At 38.5% G+C, this 22117-nt stretch overlaps 1 protein-coding gene across 2 annotated transcripts in view; it reads right to left on the reverse strand.

The window, feature by feature from the left end:
- pex14 (peroxisomal biogenesis factor 14) overlaps positions 1–22117 on the reverse strand; it is a 64142-nt gene that overhangs the window by 12777 nt on the left and 29248 nt on the right. Inside the window, exons 4-7 of one of the 2 annotated variants that reach the window (XM_008413423.1) lie at positions 16877–17002; positions 10859–10935; positions 8199–8301; positions 137–234 (exon numbers count right to left, since the gene is read on the reverse strand). In XM_008413423.1, the coding sequence (XP_008411645.1) occupies positions 137–234; positions 8199–8301; positions 10859–10935; positions 16877–17002 (404 nt within the window). Of the gene's footprint in view, positions 1–136; positions 235–8198; positions 8302–10858; positions 10939–16876; positions 17003–22117 lie in introns of both variants that reach the window. The other variant, XM_008413422.2, reaches the window with a different exon arrangement.

Genomic DNA, 22117 nt, shown 5'->3' on the forward strand with positions numbered 1-22117 from the left:
TATTAGAGATGTTAGCAGCTGGACTAAAGACATCTTTTATATCAGATTTTATGTGTTTGAAATCAACAAACTTTCCGACTGTAAACTCAATGATGCCTTAAATATTTGAGATGCCAAAAAATATGGCCCACTGTACCTCTCCTGCAGATAGTTCTTGAGAGAGTTCCTGGATCTTCTGCTGCTGCTGGACCAGGAGCTCCTGGATATGGACCAGGGTTTGCTGTAGCTGGGTGACTGTGGAAAAACGAGTAGAATGAGGGCGAAGACATCGGAAAAGAAATTTTATTTTCTTTAGAGAGCTTACGAGGCTTAATTTGTGTCACCGATCAAGGCCACACTCCAAGAATTGTAATCACAGCTAATACCCTGTAACTTTAGTTGTATCGTTTTGTTCTGAGGCGTCGGGGTAGAAGGTGGGAAAGGAGGGGCTTCACATAGGACGGAGGTATTAATCTCTAGTGTCTGAACTTAAATTAAATAACAGTCTCTAACCTTCCATTATCCATCCAGACACTGCCTTCTAATGCATCTTAAATCCTCAAACGATCAACAAAGAAAAAAAAAAAAACAAGGCTTTCATTTTGGAGGAGGCTGCCAGACAAAATGTCCCTCCTAATCCTAATAAATATTGTTCTTTTTCCATTGACTTTGAAGATTGAATTAGTTCAAGTGTTGGTGTTGGACGAAGGTGTATGATTTCAAATAACACCGGGCATTTTTTTTTGTGTGCGTGTGTGTATGTGTGTGCGCCCCCTGCTTCCAGTCACGCATGTATTACCAAACAATGCATTAAGTTTCCCTGAGCTGATTATATTACAGAAAACCAATAAACATTCATATAAATCATGGGCGTGTAAAGTGTTAAATCAAGCCTAATAGGATTAACATCAACAGATATTGTGGTGGTCCACTGCTGAGGTTGTCAGGCCATGGTTAAAAGCCCGAGCTGTAGTCGGCTGGGCTGGATGTAAAGTACCCTCCCCTCTCACACCAACCTCTGACAAAAAGACAGAGCCACGCTTGAGAGCTGCACTTCTTTTAAAAGAGTAAACCAGAATTTTTTTTTTTTGATCTTTCAGAGAGACTAGTATCTTGTAGTGACACCTGTGTTTAAACTGGCGGAGCTGTATCAATAAGGGCGGGGAGTCGAAATGTTTCATCTTTTCGGGCGTGCAGGAACAGAATACGAGTTTGAGGAGAAAAGTTGGGTTAGACCAGAGACCAAATGTGCAAATAATTAAGAGTTTCTCCCTCACGTCGCGAGCCAGCGCATGACCGACGTTTCTGGGGAAAGCAATAAAAATGAAATGGCGGTTATCCCTGCTTAAAAAGGTGTCACTATGACAGGGTGTGTGCTCTAAACCAAGAGGAGACGTATAAGTGTTTGAATTCACCACACCACAGAACGGCTTATCCAGATGTGGGGGTTGCTCTGGCAGCCTGTGAAGCAACGCCGATGAAGTACCACTGGAATCGGCTTGTACTGAGAAAACATAAATAAATTGTTGAGCAATGAATCCTCTCAGACTTTGTGCTCAGTTTGTTGGGGCACTGCTATCGCTCCACTGTGCATTCACACGTGGGAAAACGTATCATTAAATTGCCTGGTGACACCGACAGATTATGCACAAACACCCACAATTTGACCAACAAGGACAGAGTCGTTTCAAAGTCCCTGAAAAATGTCCTCGCAGGTCTAGTCAGCACAAACTGTTATCCACACGGGTCTGAAGCGTAAAATCTTCCTAAGTTGTCTGAGTGTCTGTCAAAGTTTGTCTAACATGAATAATCCTAATTTGCCTCTTCAGTGATCCAGAAAGCTTTAGTCTGCTAGTGAGTTAGCAGAAATAAATGAATGAACTAGACCACAGCAGCGTCAGCCTGTTTTTGAGTAAAGTGCTGTTTTACTGTTTAAAAGTCTTTAGACTCCATCTAACTAGCTCTAAATTAACGGTTCCCAACGTGGGCGGTACCGTCCCCGAGGGGGCGTTCAGAGGACGGCAGGGGGCGCTGGCGGACATTTTTACAAAAGGGGGCTGCTGAGGTTCCTTTGGGGGGCGTTTGGTCGAAGGTAAACTTTACACCTTAAATGCACAACAATGCCAGTTTAGATTTTGAGCAACTTGGTAAAACTGTTTTGTGTAATATTAAACCATGTTTGGCTGCAACTGTATCGATGGCAGCTCTTCTTCTATTCAGTGTTTGTTAGCTTCTGTTAGCTTCTTGGCGCAGCTCCATTCTCCTGCTACTGGTAGCTAAAATCACGATACCCTCACTGTGTATCCCTCTGAAAAATGAACCCATTTAAATAAAGAAATCCCTCCATGGGTTATGGATAGAGAGCGTTCATTTGGCGTTTAGACCGGTGCTGTAAGTGGTCCGGTATGAAATGGGTGTGATAGAACAACGGTCCCACAGCACTTTTAAATTTCAATAATCAGAATGCAGAAAATGTTTCCGTTGTTTTAAAATGCTTATGTCAGTCTGCCTTTTCCCCATCGATATGCCCTGCACCTTAGGGGCTTAAAAAAAAAAAGACGCGCACATAGCACAAAACTCTGAAACAGGAGAAGCGGGACATAAAACGGAGCGACGAACTAGATGTGAATGGCATAGAAACAGAGAATCCGACGGTGAACAGTGAAAAATTAACAAATGATGTGAAAAACACGACAATTAGGCGGCGCAGCAGGTGATGAGTGAAGATTATTCGTCTTATATTATTCGTCTTATAATGGATAAATGATAAAATAAATAAATCTAGCAACAGGAAAGAAACTAAAGTTGACATAGCAATAAACCAAGAGAGGATAATACTAATCAAATGAAACTAAATGGAAATGAATGAAGAACAAAATGCAAGAATAAACTAAGAAACTAAAGTAAATACAGAGGAATAAACTGGTATGGCAAGACCTTTCGAGCAATAATTAATACAGAGGGATGTATGGCAAGAATAAACAGACATTATTTCCAGATAAAAGGTAAAATAATATTGTTGAAGTGCCATGGGTTTGTTGAGACCATATCTAGTACTGAGAATAAATATATCTTACAGACCATAACAGTAAAGAACTGATCACTTATTTATGTTTTTAATTAGATTTGATATATTTATTTCATGTCAGTGTTAATGTCATGAGGCTGATGACTCCATGACACTTTCAATTTGACTCATTAGGATTTGATTAAGAACCAGATTTGTTCTTTGTAATTTCTGTCCAGTAAAACTATTAATCTATAAATCAATAGGTCTATATAAAGATATAATCCATGTTTCTGTCTCATATTTGTATGGCATTAAAAGGATCTTGAACTTTTGTTTTTCCACTGAAAGCTCTGGTTTGAACAATAAATGCCATGTGGGTGAAGTTTTATGGATGATACTCTGATGTCCCATTCTCCTGAAGGCAGCACAGAGCTGCACCACCAGAAACTGACAAACACTGAAGAGAAGATGAGTTATGATTAATGTAGTTACAGTTCTATCCATGTTTTAATGTTGCAGAGCTCAGTCGTTTTGCAAATAGATCAAAGTTTAAACTGGCATGTTGTACATCTTTTATCTGGTCATTTTGTGCAAGATTTAACAACTAGAAAATGGCACAAAATAAGAATATTTTTCCACTCTGACTGGCTGCTGTTAGGCCTACCAATTTTAACTTGAATGTTCATTAAATTTTTCAGACGCCTGTGAAAATAATTTCTATTCACATGACTTTTTTGTTCTCTGGGAAATTATTTTTGACGATAAATACAGAAACAAGCATAAAAATCAAAGCATCTACAATAGTGATAGTAATATTAATGGTAAAATAATAGTCAGTGCGAAGTAGCCTGCAAATTCTTTGATGGGGGGCGGTGAGGGACCTGGATAAAGGCTAGGGGGGCGCTGGCCCGAAAAAGGTTGAGAAACACTGGTCTAATCGATTACTTTGTTGCGTTGATCTGCTCAACAAACCCAAAGACACCTTTCTTATTGCCGGTTTAAGGCCTTTCTTTAACAACAAAATGACCACTTCAATCAAACAGTTCACAGCCCAACTCTTCGCTCGTCTCGTGAAAAAAATCTGGCTTCTTTTTGCTCAGATACTCATCAAAAAATGCACGAGTTCTTCCTCTGTGGTATCGCCGATTTGAAGCCAAGAATATTAATAAAGTCAACAACTTTGGCCAGGCATGAATCAGAAGGAGACAGTAGCTGCGACGTGTGAGTGCACATGTGCATGTGAGAGAATGCGAGGGGCTTGCAGCTGCTGCGAGGAGGCTGCGCATTGTGTATTCAGTAAATTATTCAGTAAATACCTCGCTATAATGTACACTACATATGTCCGGGCCTGTCTCTGTCTTTAATGGCCAGCTGGTCACCAATATGGCTCCCACCAACAAAGAGTGCCCAAACAGCCTCGCAATTCCATTACAGCCTAGCCGCGCTGAAGGAGCTCCAAGATCCATTCATTAATTGTCTGTGTGAAGTTGTAGGCAAATCATAATGGGAGTCAAGGCCCTTTACTCTTAGACGGGGCTGGTGAGAAAGACTAATGTGGTCCCCATTCAAAAGGATACATCACCTCATTGCGCCTGGCACTAGAGAAATACATGAACTTTAACAAAAGGGGGGTTCAAGCAATTGGCAGCAGCGAAGCAGTCGGTCGCTATTACTCAGTGCAGCGATGAGAGAGAAAGCAAGAGGGAGAGGAAGACAAAGGGGAAGCAGGGGGGAGAAAACTCTCAGTGTAATTGCAACCCCTCTCCCCAACTGTTAACTACAACAGTCATTAACTACGATAGCAGCTTGGCTACTGCAGTCATAGCAAATTAGTTCTACACGCTGGCTGAAGAAAAGACCAATGTGTTTTTTTTTTTTTTTCTCTTTTCATTGGAGTCTCACTTTCTCGCTGGCAAAACATGAGAACACTCCATTCCCTGTAATCCTGCCCTCGCTGACAAACTGAGTAGGGCGTTCCATTTTGGCAAATCTCCAAAAACCGATAAGTAGTAGCAAGAATGGGCAGTGAAATAGCCAGGGGAAATGTGTTTGCATAGTTGGGAGAAAATGGCCATAAAACAGCACATATTTGTTAATCAGATTCAGGGAGACACACCTTGCACGCCATCTCACACAATTCCTGCCCCTCCGCCTTCCTAGAGCAGCCAGGAAACAATAGAACGGGTGTGACCGAATAAAACGATAACAGCCATATTTTCAACTGTGGTTTTTTTTTTTCCCCTTTTTTCACATGGGATGGAAACGCAAATTCTACATTTGTTTTCATCTGAAGTTCAAGGGAATGTCCACCACATGTCTAAACAAATATCTGTTGGAAGTCCAAGGAAGTTTCCCACACGAGGGTACAAAGATAACACAAAACACTGGTTGCTATGGAAATTTAAATGTGGTTGATTTTTTTTTATATCCATCTAAAAGATTACTACTGACAAATTATGACTGTATGTCTCCTATCCCAACATTTCTCTGTGTTCTATACTGAGTCTGTTAGCACTTTGCAAACATGTAAACTATCCACCACGTCTTCACATTTTGCTCCTAGACCATCTTGGTATTATTTTGGGTTGGACTTCATTGTTCACTTTTGTAAGGTGTTCAAATGGACTTTCTTTATATTCCTTAAGGACAGCCACTTCTGTTCCAAATCACCTTTTTTGAGCCAACAATAGTGTATTTGTGCTTCACTCCGCACAATATACTGAATTTTGTTTTAGGTTTGGGCAGATAATTTATGAACAAGATGCCAAAGTCAAAAGAGAAACCATCAGAAAGTTTGAAGAGCTAATTGTTCAAGATCACTTTAAATTATTGTTAAATTACAGCAACGTCTAGGCCCCTGAAGGCAAAATATAAAAAGAAAAATCAGCTGAGGTTTAAAGAAAGCATCTGCACTGTAATGTATTGCAGCTAATGTATCCCGAGGCCTCATCTCCCCACACTGGCCATAAATCTTGAACAACAAACCAACGAGGAAAACCAGAATGCTTCAATTTACCGAGAGTCCTGTCCATCACCTACACATTCAAATGCATATGTGGGATTGTTAAGAACCATCCATTCATTTAACGTCACCAACACCATGACTAGTCAGCTATTTTGCTGAAAACAAAATACCCAATGTTCTCCCCCCCCCCATTTTTTCCTTCATATAACAAAAATAACAAAAACACGGCTACACGTCTACATGTGCACAGTTTGCTTACCTTTCATTTCCTCCACAATTTATGAATTTACACCTAATGTCTGTATACTGTGAGTGTGTAAAACTGAACTGAAATTCTTTTTCATACAGTCTGCATACAGTTTTGGTAAATAAAGCTGATTCTAATACTTGTAAATATGCAACGGGGTCAGTAGCCATTGCTAGAAGTCGTTGGGAGAGAGGCAAAGTACATCCTAGACAGTTTGCCAGTTTATGACATGCAGCATTACATTCTTTTCCCAAATCTCATTATCTAAGAAATGAATGACTAAAATCGAGTCAACTTTATTGATCCCAAAAGGAAAATAGGCTCGGTTGACCGACTCTTTCTTGCTAGATCAGACTGACCAGGCTTTCCAAACCTTAACATCTTGTTGAGTAATCTGTCATATTAAATTTCATTGTGCTATGGATATATTTTATTGCCTATGTCGAGGTAAACCAAAGTTCTAAAAAAAATTAAAGGTTTAAAACCACTAAAATTGTCTGCCAGACTGTCCTTATAGACTAATGTTCTTTAATGGGATATCACAGAAAATGTGGGAGATTTTTCCAGCTGCATGGAGCTCCAAGTACTTAGGGCTGCCACTTATACTGCTGCTGAGCCGGATGAAAGAGGGATTCAGACTTTTATTTTACCTAAGGAAAAAGAATCTGGCTGTTTGGATATCTTCCTGTCCCACCCAAAAACCACTGACATTCGTGAGTTTCGAGCTAGCAGATCTGTCTGTACTTTGTTAGACCAGCAAAAGACAAACAGTCTAATCACTCAACAAAAGAACCACTGGAGTTCTACTAGATTCACCAGATTATTCCATGCTTTGTTTAGGTCTATGTATCAAAATTAAAATGTGAAAAAGTTAGTCTTAAAGGTAACATTATTGTAATTTAACAATACATATTTAGATACATAAATACACATTAGGAAAAAACACCTTTGTGTAAGTTTGTGCAACATTAATGTCGAGCCATGCCTATTTATCTGCATTATCAAAATCCTGAGCTTGACTGTGATGTTGAAAAGCCGTAGTTTGATGAAGTTTCAGTTGTGTGACTAGGCACGCCTAATTTGTTCAGTCAATATACTGTTTTAAACATTAAACAAACCATTTCCCCTCACAACAGAGTAACAAGGAAGGCCATTCTAGTGCTGTCACGGCACTGAACTTAAGCGTGCTTTGACTATCTTCAAAGGTTTTGCATAAATGAAACAAGATATTGCCATGACAATTGAAACACAAAAACAGTCTTTGCCTGCCTGGGACAGTTTTGCTCCTAAACTGCCTAAATGAACCGGGGACCGGTATGAATCACGTGAAAACACACTTCAGCTCAACACTACCGCTAACAAGACCTAAGTTTCTCAGAGTGCATCTCTCATTTACGCCTCCCTGGATTTTTAATTATACTGACAAAGAGCTGGAAAAGCAGTTCTCTCCCCTCATCTCTCTCCCCCCCTGTCTGACAGCCAGGTTGAGATTCCTCACCTGTCCAACACGGGAGCCGCACCTGTCACCGTGCACTTAATCACACTGAGGCCAGTGCTGAGCCCAGATACCACACAGTGCCGAGCTGTACACACAAATCCCGGGAAAAAAAAGCAAACACACACACACAAAATTAAAATGAACTTTCAGCCCACCTACAGGGGAGAGGGTGGCTGACAATGATGGCGACGGAGGTTTCGGATGGGGGGTGAGGTTGCTGCGAAGACGGGGCGGCGGGTGGGTGGTGAATGAAGGGGGGTTGGAGGGGTTGAGAAAAGTTGTCATTTCCCAACTCCTCATTAATATTCCGAGGTTAAGAGCTTTTCAGCGAAACGTAATTAATTGAGCCCGAGCCTGACAGTAAACAAGCAATTTCAAATTAAAGCGAAATGACAGCGGCGTCATTTGTTAAAAACGTGCGGGGCCCCCCGATTTTGGCGACAGATAAATGAGGGAAAATGTTAAGGAGGGAGAAAGTGATGAAGATATTAATCTTCACCTGTCTGTGTCAGCGTGCCACTCATTGCTGCAATGTTGCTTTCCATCCTCTGCAGATGCTTCTTGTCCTCTCGGCTCCCCATAATGAGGGGAAGGATGTATTTCTGCAATTAAAAGCATGGCACAAGATTACACTTCTCTCTGGTGGAAAGCAGAAGAAAGATGAGAAAAAAGACAAGGCCACCTCCATATGCTAGGTCAAAGAAGGCTTTGCTGATTGGATACAAAGCTGGTTGTCAAAGCTGCTATGTAACTTTGTGTGTTTTTCAACAGCAAAGAGTCAGAGCTGCTGTTAATGGTTGTTAATGAAGGTGGTTACATACATTTATTGTTCCAATCGTTAGTAAGTTTGAGCATCAATCAGCAACCTTAATAGATGATTATTCAATTAAGTAATTTGATAGGCAAATGAATAAAAAGGAAAATGGTTACAAATGGTGTATGAGTATCTTTCATCGCATGTCTGGAAAAACATATTGATGGAAATTGGTAACCAACAATATCAAGACGATCATTTCTCTGCAGCAGCAAACAAAAATGAATAATATCAATGTTGAATAGGCACAAGAAGGCATTTGTTAACCACTGTGAGGCCAACATTGTCTTATTTCTCCATTGAATCTGTTAACTCCTGAATGTTCATACTATCTAGGGCTTACAAAGGTACTTGTGTGCCCTAAACTTTAAGCCAGGCACAACCATATGGGTTCTAATCTAATTTTTAGTATCAGATCAAAACAAAGTAGAGCAAAAATGCAATGAAAAAAATAGACAAATAAAAATCTGCATTTGCATTTAGTCCTCCCTGAGTCAATTTTATTAGTGGAAACACATTTCAAACACATTTCATTGCGATCATAGCTGCAAGTTTTAAGTTTAGGCCAAAAGTTAAAAATTTATTTTTTGCTGTGTCCCCTGTAAATCTGCAAACCCTACTTCTTGTGGCTTTTTTTTATTTAACAATTTCTTTTTTATTGCTACTGCTGTATGAAGGGCAACCTGTTGACAGCATGAATAATACTCATCTTGGTAACTGATTTCTGCAGCTTCCCCAGAGAAACTACAGACCACTTGGCTGCTTCCAATAAAGTTCTTTCTTCCTGGCATCTCGCTTTGACCACATATCCTTGTCGATTAGTAGTTCTGTTAAACTCTCTCCTTTTCCTGATGATGAATTAAACAATGTTCCATGAGACGATCAAAGTCTGAGACATTGTTTTCTGAGCCGACCCCGATTTAAAAGCTCTATAACTTTCTCCCTGGTCTTTGTAATGCCATTTATTTACTGACAAACAAACCTTTGAGGCCTTCAGAGGACAACTAATTTATGTTGAAATGAAATTATTCATAGACTATTTGGAAACCAGGTGGCTTCTGAAGAGAATTGGTTGCACTAGATTTTATTTAGGGGCATTAGTATAAGGAGAAAATGCAAACACAACAAAAATGTTCTGATTTTAGGTTGTGAAAACTGCTTAAAACCCATTTAGTATGTTTCTTCCACTTGACAATTATGCAGCATTTTGTGTTGATCTGACAAGAGAGAATCTCTGTAAAATACATTGAAGTGTAATTGTAACGTAAAAAACTAAATGTGAAAACAAGATACAAAAGAGGTACGGATACTTTTGCAAAGCAATTCACACACTTAGTGGAGGAAAAAGAATAACTCCCAGTTTCAGACCCTTTGCCGGGTTTTCTCTCCAACTCAAGAGGCAAGATGCCACACCGGTGCAAGTAATAAACACTTTTTCGAGAAAAAAAAAAAAAAGATTAAAAAGGTGTCAACACATGGTAATTAATGAGTGGGTTGCTGTGAGTGTGGTGTTTACAAGGCAGACCATAACATAAATAAAGTCTGCGCAGAATCTTGGACATATGGTGCGACTGGCGCTACACTACAGTGACATGACAGCAACCTGTGCCATCCCACCAGGGATTCCCACCTACCAAACAAGGGAAGAATTTCTCCATGTCGGAATCTGTGGGCTGGGACTGTGTGTGCTTTTTTGCCTGAAGACACAGAAGATCAGGAATGTGCTCATGCAGCCTTATGAAACTACTCTCTCTGCGGGGAGAGTAAACAATAGCAAAAAGGCGTCTAAAGAAAACCTCGCTGCATGTGCTATCTTATGTCCTCCGTTTCTCTCTCCAATATGCACAAAGTGGAGTTGCCTGTCATTTAGGTCAGAAACTACTGCTAGGGCTCCTGGCCTTTTTTAAAACTAGACTAATGGTTTCCACATGTCATTTAGAGTACAACCAACAAGCACTGTGGGATTAGTGTCACTGTGGACAAGGAACCTCATGAGCTCATGTTCAAGCCCAATAAAAATCAGGGGGTTTATTTTAGTCTGTAATATGTCCAAAAAAACAAGTTCTGTGCTGCGCTGGCAAATACACTTTTCAAAGGAAAAATAAGAGGATAGAATGAGATCATGCTCTGACGTCAAGTATGGTTACTTCAAAAACAAGACCGGAGTGACGCTGCGTGCTGCAGTGGCGCCTTCAGTTTGTCATAGACTGATGTGAACACATTTCAATGCAATATGAAGGAGAGGAGATACATGCAGCGTGGAGCCTGCTAATATGTTTGTCGAGCTTTTACTGTGATATGAAAATTCAGGAAGGAAACGGCCATTATGCTGTGGTGGGACTTGCCTTGTAAAGCTGATGAAAGCCAAATGCGATGCCAACCATAATGATGGTGAGCGCTCCATAGTCTCTCCATCTGTAGCCTGCTGGAAATAAAATAAAAAATGTAAAAAAAAAAAAAAAAAAAGAAAAAAAGAGAGATTAAACACTGATCTTTAGACACAACAAACTATATTATATCCGAAATATAAGGACATATATAAAGTAATGATACTACACTAGTATTTTATGAGCAACAACCAGGAAAAATATTTTTCACATGGAAAGAAATTACATTTTTGCATTTTGTCACATTGGATCCACAAACTGATCTACATGAATGGCATGTTGTTTTCTACATTTCTGCAGTTTAATCCTAGCATATATGCATGAGCTTTATGTGTTTTATGAATACGTCAGAGGTTTGCAGGAACATTAGTGAACAAATGGCATCATGACAACCAACAAACCCAGCAGACAGGTCAGGAATAAAGTTTAAAGTAGATATAGGTAATAAAATGATCTTCAAAGTGTTCAACATGTCACAGAGCTCTGTTCCATCCACTATTTGAATATGGCATCTCTGGAAAAACTACCAAGATATAGTAGTCTATCTAACTTAGGGCAAGGGGAGCATTAATCAGACAAGCAGTCAAGAGACTGTGCACAAATCCATGGCTCAAGTGTGAGAATCTGTCTACTGGAATTAGTTGTGAGATCGAGTCTGTATGGAGGAGTTATAAGAAGCAAGTGAAAAGAAGAAATTTGTGGAAGAAGGATCTCTGGTCGGACAAAACCAAAAGTTAGCTTTTGCATTCAAAGATCAGTTTGCTAATCTGTGGAATGCTGCAAATGGCCCTGAAAATACATTTACACAGGAAAACATGGTTGAGGCAGAATAATGCTGATGATGATGCTCTTCCTTCCTTCTGTCGGAAGAAAGAAGCTGGTCAGAGATGATGGATGTAAAGTCTGTTAGCGAGTGGAAAAGACTTAGCACTGGAGCATAGGATTACCTTCCATTAGCACAACAACCATAAGTAAATAGTAGAGGTGTGCCGATCGATCGGTCACTGAACATAATCGGCCGATTTTCGTGAAAAAGTGCATGATCGGTAACCGGCGATCATTGGCTCTTGTTGTCGATACCGATCACCTGCTTCTCATTTCGCAGCCTGCCTGTGCAGCTGGTCTCCTCTTTCCTTCACTCTGCGCAAACGCGCAGCAACAAATTCTAAGCTATGTGGAACTATAACGCACTGAGTGAATGGGGAAGTTTGCGTGTTGCGGCGAAAAATTGAAGCACGTCAAAATGCATCAACACAACGAAGCTAATAMGACATAAAAACAATGCCATACTTGACGGAGTTTGGCTACATCGAGGCTCACTGCAGTAAAAAAGACATATGGAGGATCAGATAGCAGGTAAAGCAGCGCACATCTACAAACACTCACCCAGATTAGCATGACGGTCAGAAAGCTAAACCAATAACCCGCAAAATTATTTAAGTCTTCGAGCTGCGATGTAAGACGCTAGTTCTGCTCTTGCCGTTGAACCGCTGCTAGCAGCTGCAGGTAGTAATATTTCACAGATGGAGCGCCGCTTCTGTTCCACCTGGTAGTGACTCTCACACCGAACCTCTGCTTAAAGCTGCAGCATCTAACTTAAAAAAATACATTTTACATACGTATTAAAACTTTCGCTGTCCTAACATGAGACAGATAATCTCTGAAAAAATAATCGATCTTCTCCCTGCTCTGCATATCAGCCAATCAGAACTAGCAGTAATCAGCTAGCCGCCATGCTATCAGGAAATTTTCTATTCAGTAACTCTGGATTGTTCATTGTAATGGATCCTGTATTTGCCTTTGAATGTTAAGTTTTATACTTGAATTTTATTGGCATCAGTCTGTTAAAGATAGTATTACCGATAGCAGTACAATTTGCACAATGCCCGTTTTGTTTAGTTTTCTTCTTGGAAAAAGTTATTAAAAACAAGTTTTTGTCTAAATTAAGGTGAATTCGTGGTTCCTTTTTCAACATAATGTAACCGGTAGTGTTTATGATAAAAAAAAAAAATTATTATGTGATCGGTATCGGTGATCGGTATCGGTGAGTGGCCCTCATGGGTGATCGGTATCGGCAGGAAAAAACCTGATCGGCACATCTCTAGTAAATAGCCAAAGCTACCACGGGTTGGTTTAGATCAAAGAACATTCATGTGAGAATGGCCCAAAGTCTAGACAAAAATTCTATGAGAATCTGTGGGAAGACATGAAAGTTGATTTTATCAGATGCTCTCAAACCAATCTGATTGAACTTAAGCTTTTTTCTGTTTTTTGCAAAGGTAGGTGGGCAAAAATGTCAATACCAAGATGTATAAAGCTGATACCGACGTACTCCAAAAGACTTCAGTTGTAGCCAAAAAAAGTGATTCTACAAAGTACTGACAAAGTATCCTTCTACATTTATTTGCTGTTTTTTCTTGGACTATAAATTAAAATCCTTATCAAACTCAATAAGGACTGAATGACTGAAAAAGTCACCATCACCAAATAATAGAAAAGATTTGCAGCATGATTAAATGGAGTATCTGATAAACTGTAGTGATTAGAATGAAATATATATTTTTTAAGTATAAACAGTATTTGCACAGAAAGCACCTAAGATGAACAAAAACATAAAAGAGTGTTTCTGTGCATTTTGAAGCTGACTGTCTTGCTGAGTGACAGATGATGTGAAAGTGTGTCATTGTGCAAGCTGTCATCTGGGTAGGCCAACTGCCTGTCAAGGTGGAAATTCCCCACTTAAGAGAGGCATTCAACTGAAAATGTCACTAAACAACACGTCTGGAGGAAGCATGCGAGTTTTTCTTTTATTTACGCCAGCGAGGGAAAAATGAATACAAATTATTTGAGGCTAACCCCACTTGAAGCACACCATTGATATTCTATTACAAGTCTGATTTCACCTAATGGGTTATGTGGTGCATGTTTACTGGCTTGAAGTGAGTAAACTACATTGATCTTTTTGCCTTAGCACTTGTGATTTTACATGCAAATAAAACGGAGGACCCTCTCAGGCTGAAATGTATGGTATATTTCCAGGGTGAATGTCGTTTTATTTTCCTGCCTCAAGGGCATTTTTCACTGCTGCAGCACCACTCGGTGAACCTCTAACCTTTCCCCATTGAATTTTTTTTTTTTTTTTAAATCATCCATATGATAACCATATAAATTTGGGTCTTCATCAACATTAAAGCTGGGATAGACTGTCAGCCATCCCAGAATGCCAGGCTTATGAAAGGCCTGAAAGTCCTTGGGATGGGTTGTTGACCCTGATGATGCCCGAATGCATCACCAGGGCTCACCCATTGCTCTTACCCCCCTCTGCTTTAGGGCTTTTCATTCTTCCTTTGTCTTTCCCCCTTTCTTTCCCACTTCCACACTGCCACCTTCCTCTTTTTTATTTGGTCACTTAGTCTGTGAAACCGTGGACTCCATCCCCCGTTTTTCCAATCTCCTCTCAAATTTATTGGGTTCAGTGGAGGCCTTCCTGTCCTTCTACTGTGTGGAAATAGAGATCAGAGTATCCATTACTGCGACAGAGATGGATGCGGGTCCCTGTGCACCGTCCCCATAAGAAGGACATCAGAGGCAGGTAGCCCCCTCTTTTGAGCATGACCCCCCATACAAGACGACCAGCTCTCACCTCATTATGCAGCTCCCTTATAGCCGTTTTGATATAAAACCCCCCTACTACGGACGGAGAGCTGCGAGTCTCCCTAACTACATGGCCATCCCATCAACATCACTTTCATTACAAAACATGAGATGCCGGGGAGTCAAGGACAGTGTGGTAATAAATGAGGGTGGAATACATCTGGAATCATTGTCATATGGGTTAAGCATTATGCGGACTTCATTCTGCATTGGGAAATCAGTGGACAGAGGATTCACAACCTCCTGAAGTAATAAAGATACAGGTTGTGGTGTAGGGTCTTGCCAGGCTGGGACCCCAGCAGAAATGGAACGCTGTGCAACGCCATAAGCTTCATATGTGCGCTGTTATGTTCTATTTGTCTTTAAAATTAGGGTAAATGAATTAACTACATAACTTCAGTATATAAATTAAAGACGAATGGGACATCTGTAACAGCAAATGAGCAGAAGGAAAAAAACTAACAAGTTTTGTAACTTGTTTGGGACAAAGACAAGTTGATTTAGTTGAAATAAAGTGTACCTAAATATGAAAGTCACAAACAAGACAGAGAGTTTTTAACTAGTTATAAGTTGGTTATGGTCCAGTTGCAATGAGCCAGGCATTCTTAGGACAGCAGAGCTGTTCAAAGTTAAACAGGTTAGTTAATCTGATTCATCTGGCCAGGAGTAAAGAGTAAGATGAAATCTGGTGCACAAGCACACAAAAAAGTGGTGCAGTTTCCTTACAGTGTGAAATGCAAATAGACTACCTATTGAATTAAAGAGAGCAAGTGATATTCCCTGTTCTTAACTGGAAATAAACCACTATTATTCATACCCCTTGTAGAGTTTGTTTAAAAATTCTTCTCATCCAACCAAGAAGTTTGTGTCTGATTAGAAACTAGACAGGCATCAAGTGATAAAACACTAAAAATTTAGTATTTATGCTGAATAAAATTGTATTTAAAAAAAAATAGCATATCAAAAATTATTAATACTCTTCCCAAAAATAAATGCAAAATCCTCTTTGCCATCACCCTAATATTTAGTTCAACAGATTCAGTCAGGCCTTTTGTTGGGCCTCTCCGAAGCATTAATGCCGCTTCTAGTCAGAACAAACATGTTGGTGAAATGTCAAATTTATGTTAAAGCTAAATCTGCTAGCAGTATGAACAATTTTGGTCTTCATTTCAGATTAATTAAATTCTCTTCAGCCACAGCAGCAAGTCATTCAATCTTGCTCTGCTTCTTTTCTCCTGTACTGCAGCATCTGTCTAACGTACATACAGCAACAGGGTGGCAGCCTCACTGACTCGCTTATGGCAAGACATTGTAACATTTAGTAGTCTGGGACAACATTTAAAGAAAAAAAAAACAATCTAGTGCAATTCCTTCTACTTAAAATCAATATTCAAATATCCAGAATGGAGTTCTTGTCCATTGGAACAAGCTGTTCCAATATACTTGGAACAGCTTGTTCAAATAGCATTCTGGGACGTTACATTTCCAATTTGTGTGCGCTGGGATGGCAGGTGCACTGTTCAACAAGTACTTTGTTCCTCTCCACAATGAAGATTGTGCAGAGAAGATCTTTAATTCTTACAAGAGGAAACAGCCACTACAGAGACAATCAAGTCAAATGGGAGTCAGAAATAGGTGAGGTTTTGATAAAATGCTAAAACAGCCTACCACACTTCCATCCTGCACATGCAGAGCAGCGATAGCATGCAAAACGAGCAGCTGTCGTAACAGCGTGGTATCGTCCAGGAGGTTTGGTTGGCTGTCAAAAGAAGTGTAGTCTGAAGGTAATCTAAACCAAATGGTGTATTTTTTTTTTTTCTGTTTTCCCTACATACTAGTCCCTTGTGCAATACTAATGTGAGAAGGTTGGCAAAAGTACAGACAAACTAAATATTTTGATGTACGGTAAATTATGTTTTAATTTTTTCTTTTTTTGACTAATTTTCTGTTGATTCCTAAGACCGTATAATGAATCAAAAATAAATAAATAAGAGAAGTGAAGAGCAAAAGAAATTTCAGGCTTAGAAAAAGTATCTTCAGCGGACTACATTCATAGGTAAAAAATCAATAGAATCAGTTGATCTTCTTCTGCAGGGTGTCCAAGTACAGTCCTGGAGAGATATCAGCCTGCAACTTTTAGATTAATTATTTTTAGAGATGAAGAAGTGAATGCTTACGATGGGATTCAGGTGTGTTGTAGAAGGTAGGCATCTAAAAATTGAGAGAGAGTCGCTCTCGAGGACTGGACTTGAGCATCTCTGATTAACTTTATGCTAAATTGTTAGCCATAGGGGGGAAAAATGGCCTAGAGGACGTACTTACTGGGTGGCACAGGAGTTAGCTGAGCTGCATAAGGTGGAGTCGGGAGTCCCACAGGGCCCAAAGGCAGGACTTCCTCTGTGCTGTCAGAGCGCTGGATGGCCAACTCCACCTCTTCATCAGTGAGTCCTGAAATGAACACGAATGAACCCTTGAAGACATTCGAAGCACGCTCAACGTCTGCACATTAAGGCGAAAAAACCAAATGGCTCCTTTGCTAAAATAATCTAACTTTATATACTTCCCAAGCTTCCAACAAATCTTTTAAGTACAATTCAGAGAGTATTTCAAATCTCCTCCAATTGAACCTGCCCTGCTTCTCAAAAATGCGTTTTCATTTTATAATTCAGAGAGACCATCGAGACTTTTAGGGACATCCATCAAAGGAAGTGCAGAAAGGTTCACACAATGAAATCTGAACCTCTGCTACCCTATTAACTGCCACCAAAGGCAAAGAAAATAAGAGTCTGTCCATTTCTTCAGTTATATTTCCCATGTGGAGATTTCATACACCCCAGACAGCGAAAATGCATTATTTTAATTTCTTCATTGTAATGTAAATGTATTACATAATTTTGCAAATGCCAATATAATTTAATCTTCAGATATTTTTAATGATTTTAGTGATGATTAAATTGCAAAGGGCTCCCAGATGGAGAATCAGAGGGGAGGAGGAGGAGGAAAAAAAATCTAATATGAACATTTCCTTTTGTGGCAAGAAAGGATTTTATTTCAGCTACCATATGCTGCCATTGCTGTGGGTCTCATCATTTAATGAGTATCTCGGTCTAAACAAAGGGAAATAATTACGCAACTTATGATAAAACTATATTAAAAACAACGTTAACACATTTATAATAAAACAATTAAAAGGAAAGCTAGAGACAACAAGCAAGAACTAGGCCTGGTTCCAAAATATTGAATCATATTTAATTCGTAATAAGAACAATAAAACAAATCTGTGCAGTCCTTCTTGACTTAGCTTAAAAGGGTCTGAGTAATGGGTAGCTTCAAATTTTTTTTTCTGTTTAATAAAGAATGGAGTGATTTCTTAAAGTAGTCTTTGATGATTTAGAGAATCGACACTTCTTTCTTCATCCACTGTAAGCAAATGCAAAGGAGTCAGATGCAATTTTCTTTTTTACAATTGACTGAGATTTTAATATCCTTTACTACAAAAAACTACTTTTTTTTTTACCTATTTACATTCTTTTTTCGTTGTTTATTCTTAAAAGACTAACATGTAAATGAGCTATAATAAAGAAAAATTTTGAGAACTTGCATTTCAATGCATTTGTTTTATTTTTGCCATCAACAAAGAATATCAGTTTTTGTTCTGATCTCCTGTAATGCTCAGAGATTTTAGTTTAAAATACACAATACACTTCATCCAAAGCACAATTAACATTTTATGACATGTTCAATTTTTAAAAATAAAAGATTGTTTCAAATAAACATTCAAATAATGTCTAATGTTCACGCTTATTTTATTTTATTTTTTCAAATAAAAAATAAGCGTGTAGTATATTCAATTCTCACCTTATAGGTCCAGGGAACATTAAAGATTTATAAAAATAGTGACTTGATATATGTTGATATTGACTGATATGAAAATGCTATTGTGATAGGATTTCTTTCCATATTTCCCAGCTCTCGAGTATTAATTCATGAATAAATATAGTAATATAAATTCATATCTTTAGAAACAAGAAAGCTGTAGTGAATAAAATCATGTTGGATCAAAACATCTGTGCTGTTGAGAAAAATTGCCCCTGTGGCAACAAGAAATGTTCTCAAACATATATGTGGGATTGATGGAGAGGATGAAATTATAATTGGGGAATATGTTCAATTCTTATTGTCTTACTCAATCAGAATTATTCTTGAGGAACAAGTACATTTCATAAATCTCCTAAAACAATTCTAATTATTTTCTTCAAGAACATTTGTTGTGCGACTTTAAAAACCCAAAGCAAAATATATTATTATTCAGTTTAACAGTATTGAATAAATTACTTTTTTACTAATCAATTTCTCCAATGAGAATATCTGTTAATAAATCCAAATTGTTCTCAGTGTCAGATTAGTCAGAATATTGGGTTTAATTTTAAATTAAAAAAAGTAAAATAAAAAGGTTTTTATCTTCTTTTTGTACCAACAAACAAAAATGCACAAAATCAATTCGCTTCATAAATCTCCAAAACAACTTACGCCAATAAATGATCTCTGGTCACCTATTAAAATTCACACAGGACTGACCATGAAAACTGTTGGATAACTAAATGAAAATCTTGGCAAGGCTGCAGTTTACAGCAGGTCTTTAGTGCCAGGAAGTGGTGCAAGTCATGTGCTGAGTTTGTGTAGAGAGACTGCACAGTCAAATAAGCAATAATGTGTCCCTGGACTCCCGATTCATCTGACCACAGCAGACTGCATGGTGACAGACTATTGAGTGAGATCTCAGTTTACCCAAATAAAGGGAAGAAATAGCATAAAAGACCATCAGTTTCTCCTTGAAACGTAAGGTCTTTTTTTTTTTAAACTGCATTTGGGCCGCTACTGAGATTAATATATGTACATTTTAATAGCCGTCGCCATCTTTGATGTTCGCATAGCAGTTTTATGAAGTATATAATCTAAAAGATGGAAATTCCTGTTTTCAAGTTAAACTACAGCTCGCTAAATTGGTTGTAGGCTCTGATCTGCCTATTTGCTGAGAGGAGGACCACAACAAATAAAAGAAGCCTTAGATCCAGAAGAAAAAGGAACGAGGTGAAAGTGAGTTTTACATATAAAAGGAAAAGACAAAAAAGGGATTGGGGATTTATTATGGGTTCCAAAACCTGTGGAATGACCCCTGGACCCCCATTTCAGATCGACCTGTGGGGAGATGAATTTTTAAGACATAAATTATACCTAATGACGACACCATAAAAAAAAAAAAAACAATAATGGAAAGCTATTCTGTATTTCATTATACTGTATTATTTGCTGCACCTGATACACGTAGTTGCCTGTTTATGAGTCACCGTATTAGCAGATGCTCTGCCAAAGCATTTGCTTTGACCTTGCCATTCTCATTGGGGCATGAAATTACGGTGCTGGCACCTCGATATTACAGCTATAAATACTGTAAACTGCATATCTGGGCAACGTTTTCTATTGTCTTTCAACATAAACCTGATCGGTATTTATTTAAAGGAAAACCCATTGCTCGTCAGGTTATTTACAGCTCTATTTTCAGAGGCTCATATTCCCTGGGCATCTTTTAAGGGCAAAGAGGCAGCAAGGCTCTAACGTTAAATCTATTTCTCCGATTTTGGCACTTCTAGGGTTTATGGGTCAGGACCCAGCTCGGACAGCCAATTATAAAAGTTGCTTACTAAAATATTTTGTGCAATAAAAGGTGAATGCCTTTGTTGCTGCCCTCCAAGTCTTGGAGCATGAATTTGCCCTTGAGTGAGAATTACTTGCATTTTGAATATCATATTTAAAAAAAAATAAAAAAATAGGTATGGCAGTGGGGGTCATAAATAGATGGAGGTCAATGGGTTATTAAAGAAAACTTCAGCCAGTTTCTCACGTTGCCGTGACGAGGGGGATTATACAAGTCGTTTGGTTCTGTAGAACCGCTTGAAAATGCCATGCCCTAAATAATGACCACTCTCATAGAGTATTCATTTATGTATTAAAAATATGACTCTGCTCTCATTTCCCTGCTTTACTGCCTTGTACTGATGACAAAGTGAGCAAGGCCTCGGCTAGGTGGCGCCGTGGAGTAATTTATAACCACATCAATCCCTTTACCTTCCTCACAGGCCTTGGTCATTGTCATTTTTGTCCGAGAGGTGAGTCACATAACCCCACTTACAAACAACATCCTATTAATATCTGGGATGATGAACCCTACCCTTACCTTCATACCAGGTATGGTAATATACAAAAAGCCCACCTGTAATCCCCCTGACCCTGGACCATCGGCGTTCCTCTCAGGGAGAAATCTATTAGTATCATTTATTCAACACAATAATAACCAGGAAGCCATTCAAATGTAAAATAAAAGTGATTTCCTACGGATACAAAATGGACTGTATTTTATGGGCTAATGTTCCCTCTAATACAATAACACTTTACTTTATCTAAATTAAATTGTATTGGTTTAAGTAATGGTTTACTGGGGAAAAAACTGGAATAAATTTTTATATGGACAAACTAAAAATACTAAGATGGAGCTAATATAAGAACCAACAAACAAAAACAAACTGCTTTTATCGCCACACTTTGTGGTATTTATTGTGATAATAATAAAAGTAACTTAAAAATGTACTTTTGTTACCAAATATGTCAGCATATTCATAGAGAGCCAAGCACTGCTCTGAAAATAGATTACCCGTTATCAGATGGTTTACTTCAGTACACGAGTTAAAAACACTGCAACTGCAACTTTAGGATTAATATCACACCCACTGGATTCAATTACATTTTTAAAGTGGGCTATAAACCGAACCAGTGGCATTTAAATGCTCAAAACAGGTAAACTAACAATTCCAACAGGACATCAGTCAGAAGATAGAAGCCATATTGGAATCTGAAGCCAGGGTTGGCTTAAAAACTTCTGATTTTTTTACACAGCTTTAGGTAAGCTGTTTATTTTTTCAAACTAAAAAATAAATAAGTACAAGTGGACACCAGCAGAAATAATGTCAAAATTTAAATAAATGTATAGAATTAGCAAAAAGTAGCAGTACTAACTTACTTTTTTTAATGAGTTCTGACTATACCTTTCTTATTTTATTACCGTAATCCATTATTTTATTGTAATTTAAATGCATGTATATGTTTTTATTTACTTTCAATATACTATTTTGTTTTCTAGAGATTGTAAAAGTCCGCCATATTTAATTTGTTTAAATTCCTTTTATAATATCCTGCACTTGAACAAATCTGTTGATGGCTTTGAAGACAACAGATACATAGTTTCTCATATTTCAAAGAGGAAAAATTCATGATTTCAAAATCAATCAAAACATTTCCTGATCATATTTTTTCCTTTGATCAACTCTTAGTAAGGTACTAGAAAAAATGTATGTGTGTGTATGTGTGTGCTCAAAAAAATAAAGGGAAAACTCAAACAACACAATATAACTCCAAGTAAATCAAACTTCTGTGAAATCACACTGTCCACTTAGGAAGCAACACTGATTGACCCGACGAGGGTCCCCGTTGTCAATCAGTGTTGCTTCC

This window comes from Poecilia reticulata, linkage group LG7 (assembly GCF_000633615.1).
Source record: "Poecilia reticulata strain Guanapo linkage group LG7, Guppy_female_1.0+MT, whole genome shotgun sequence".
Lineage (NCBI taxonomy): Eukaryota > Metazoa > Chordata > Actinopteri > Cyprinodontiformes > Poeciliidae > Poecilia > Poecilia reticulata.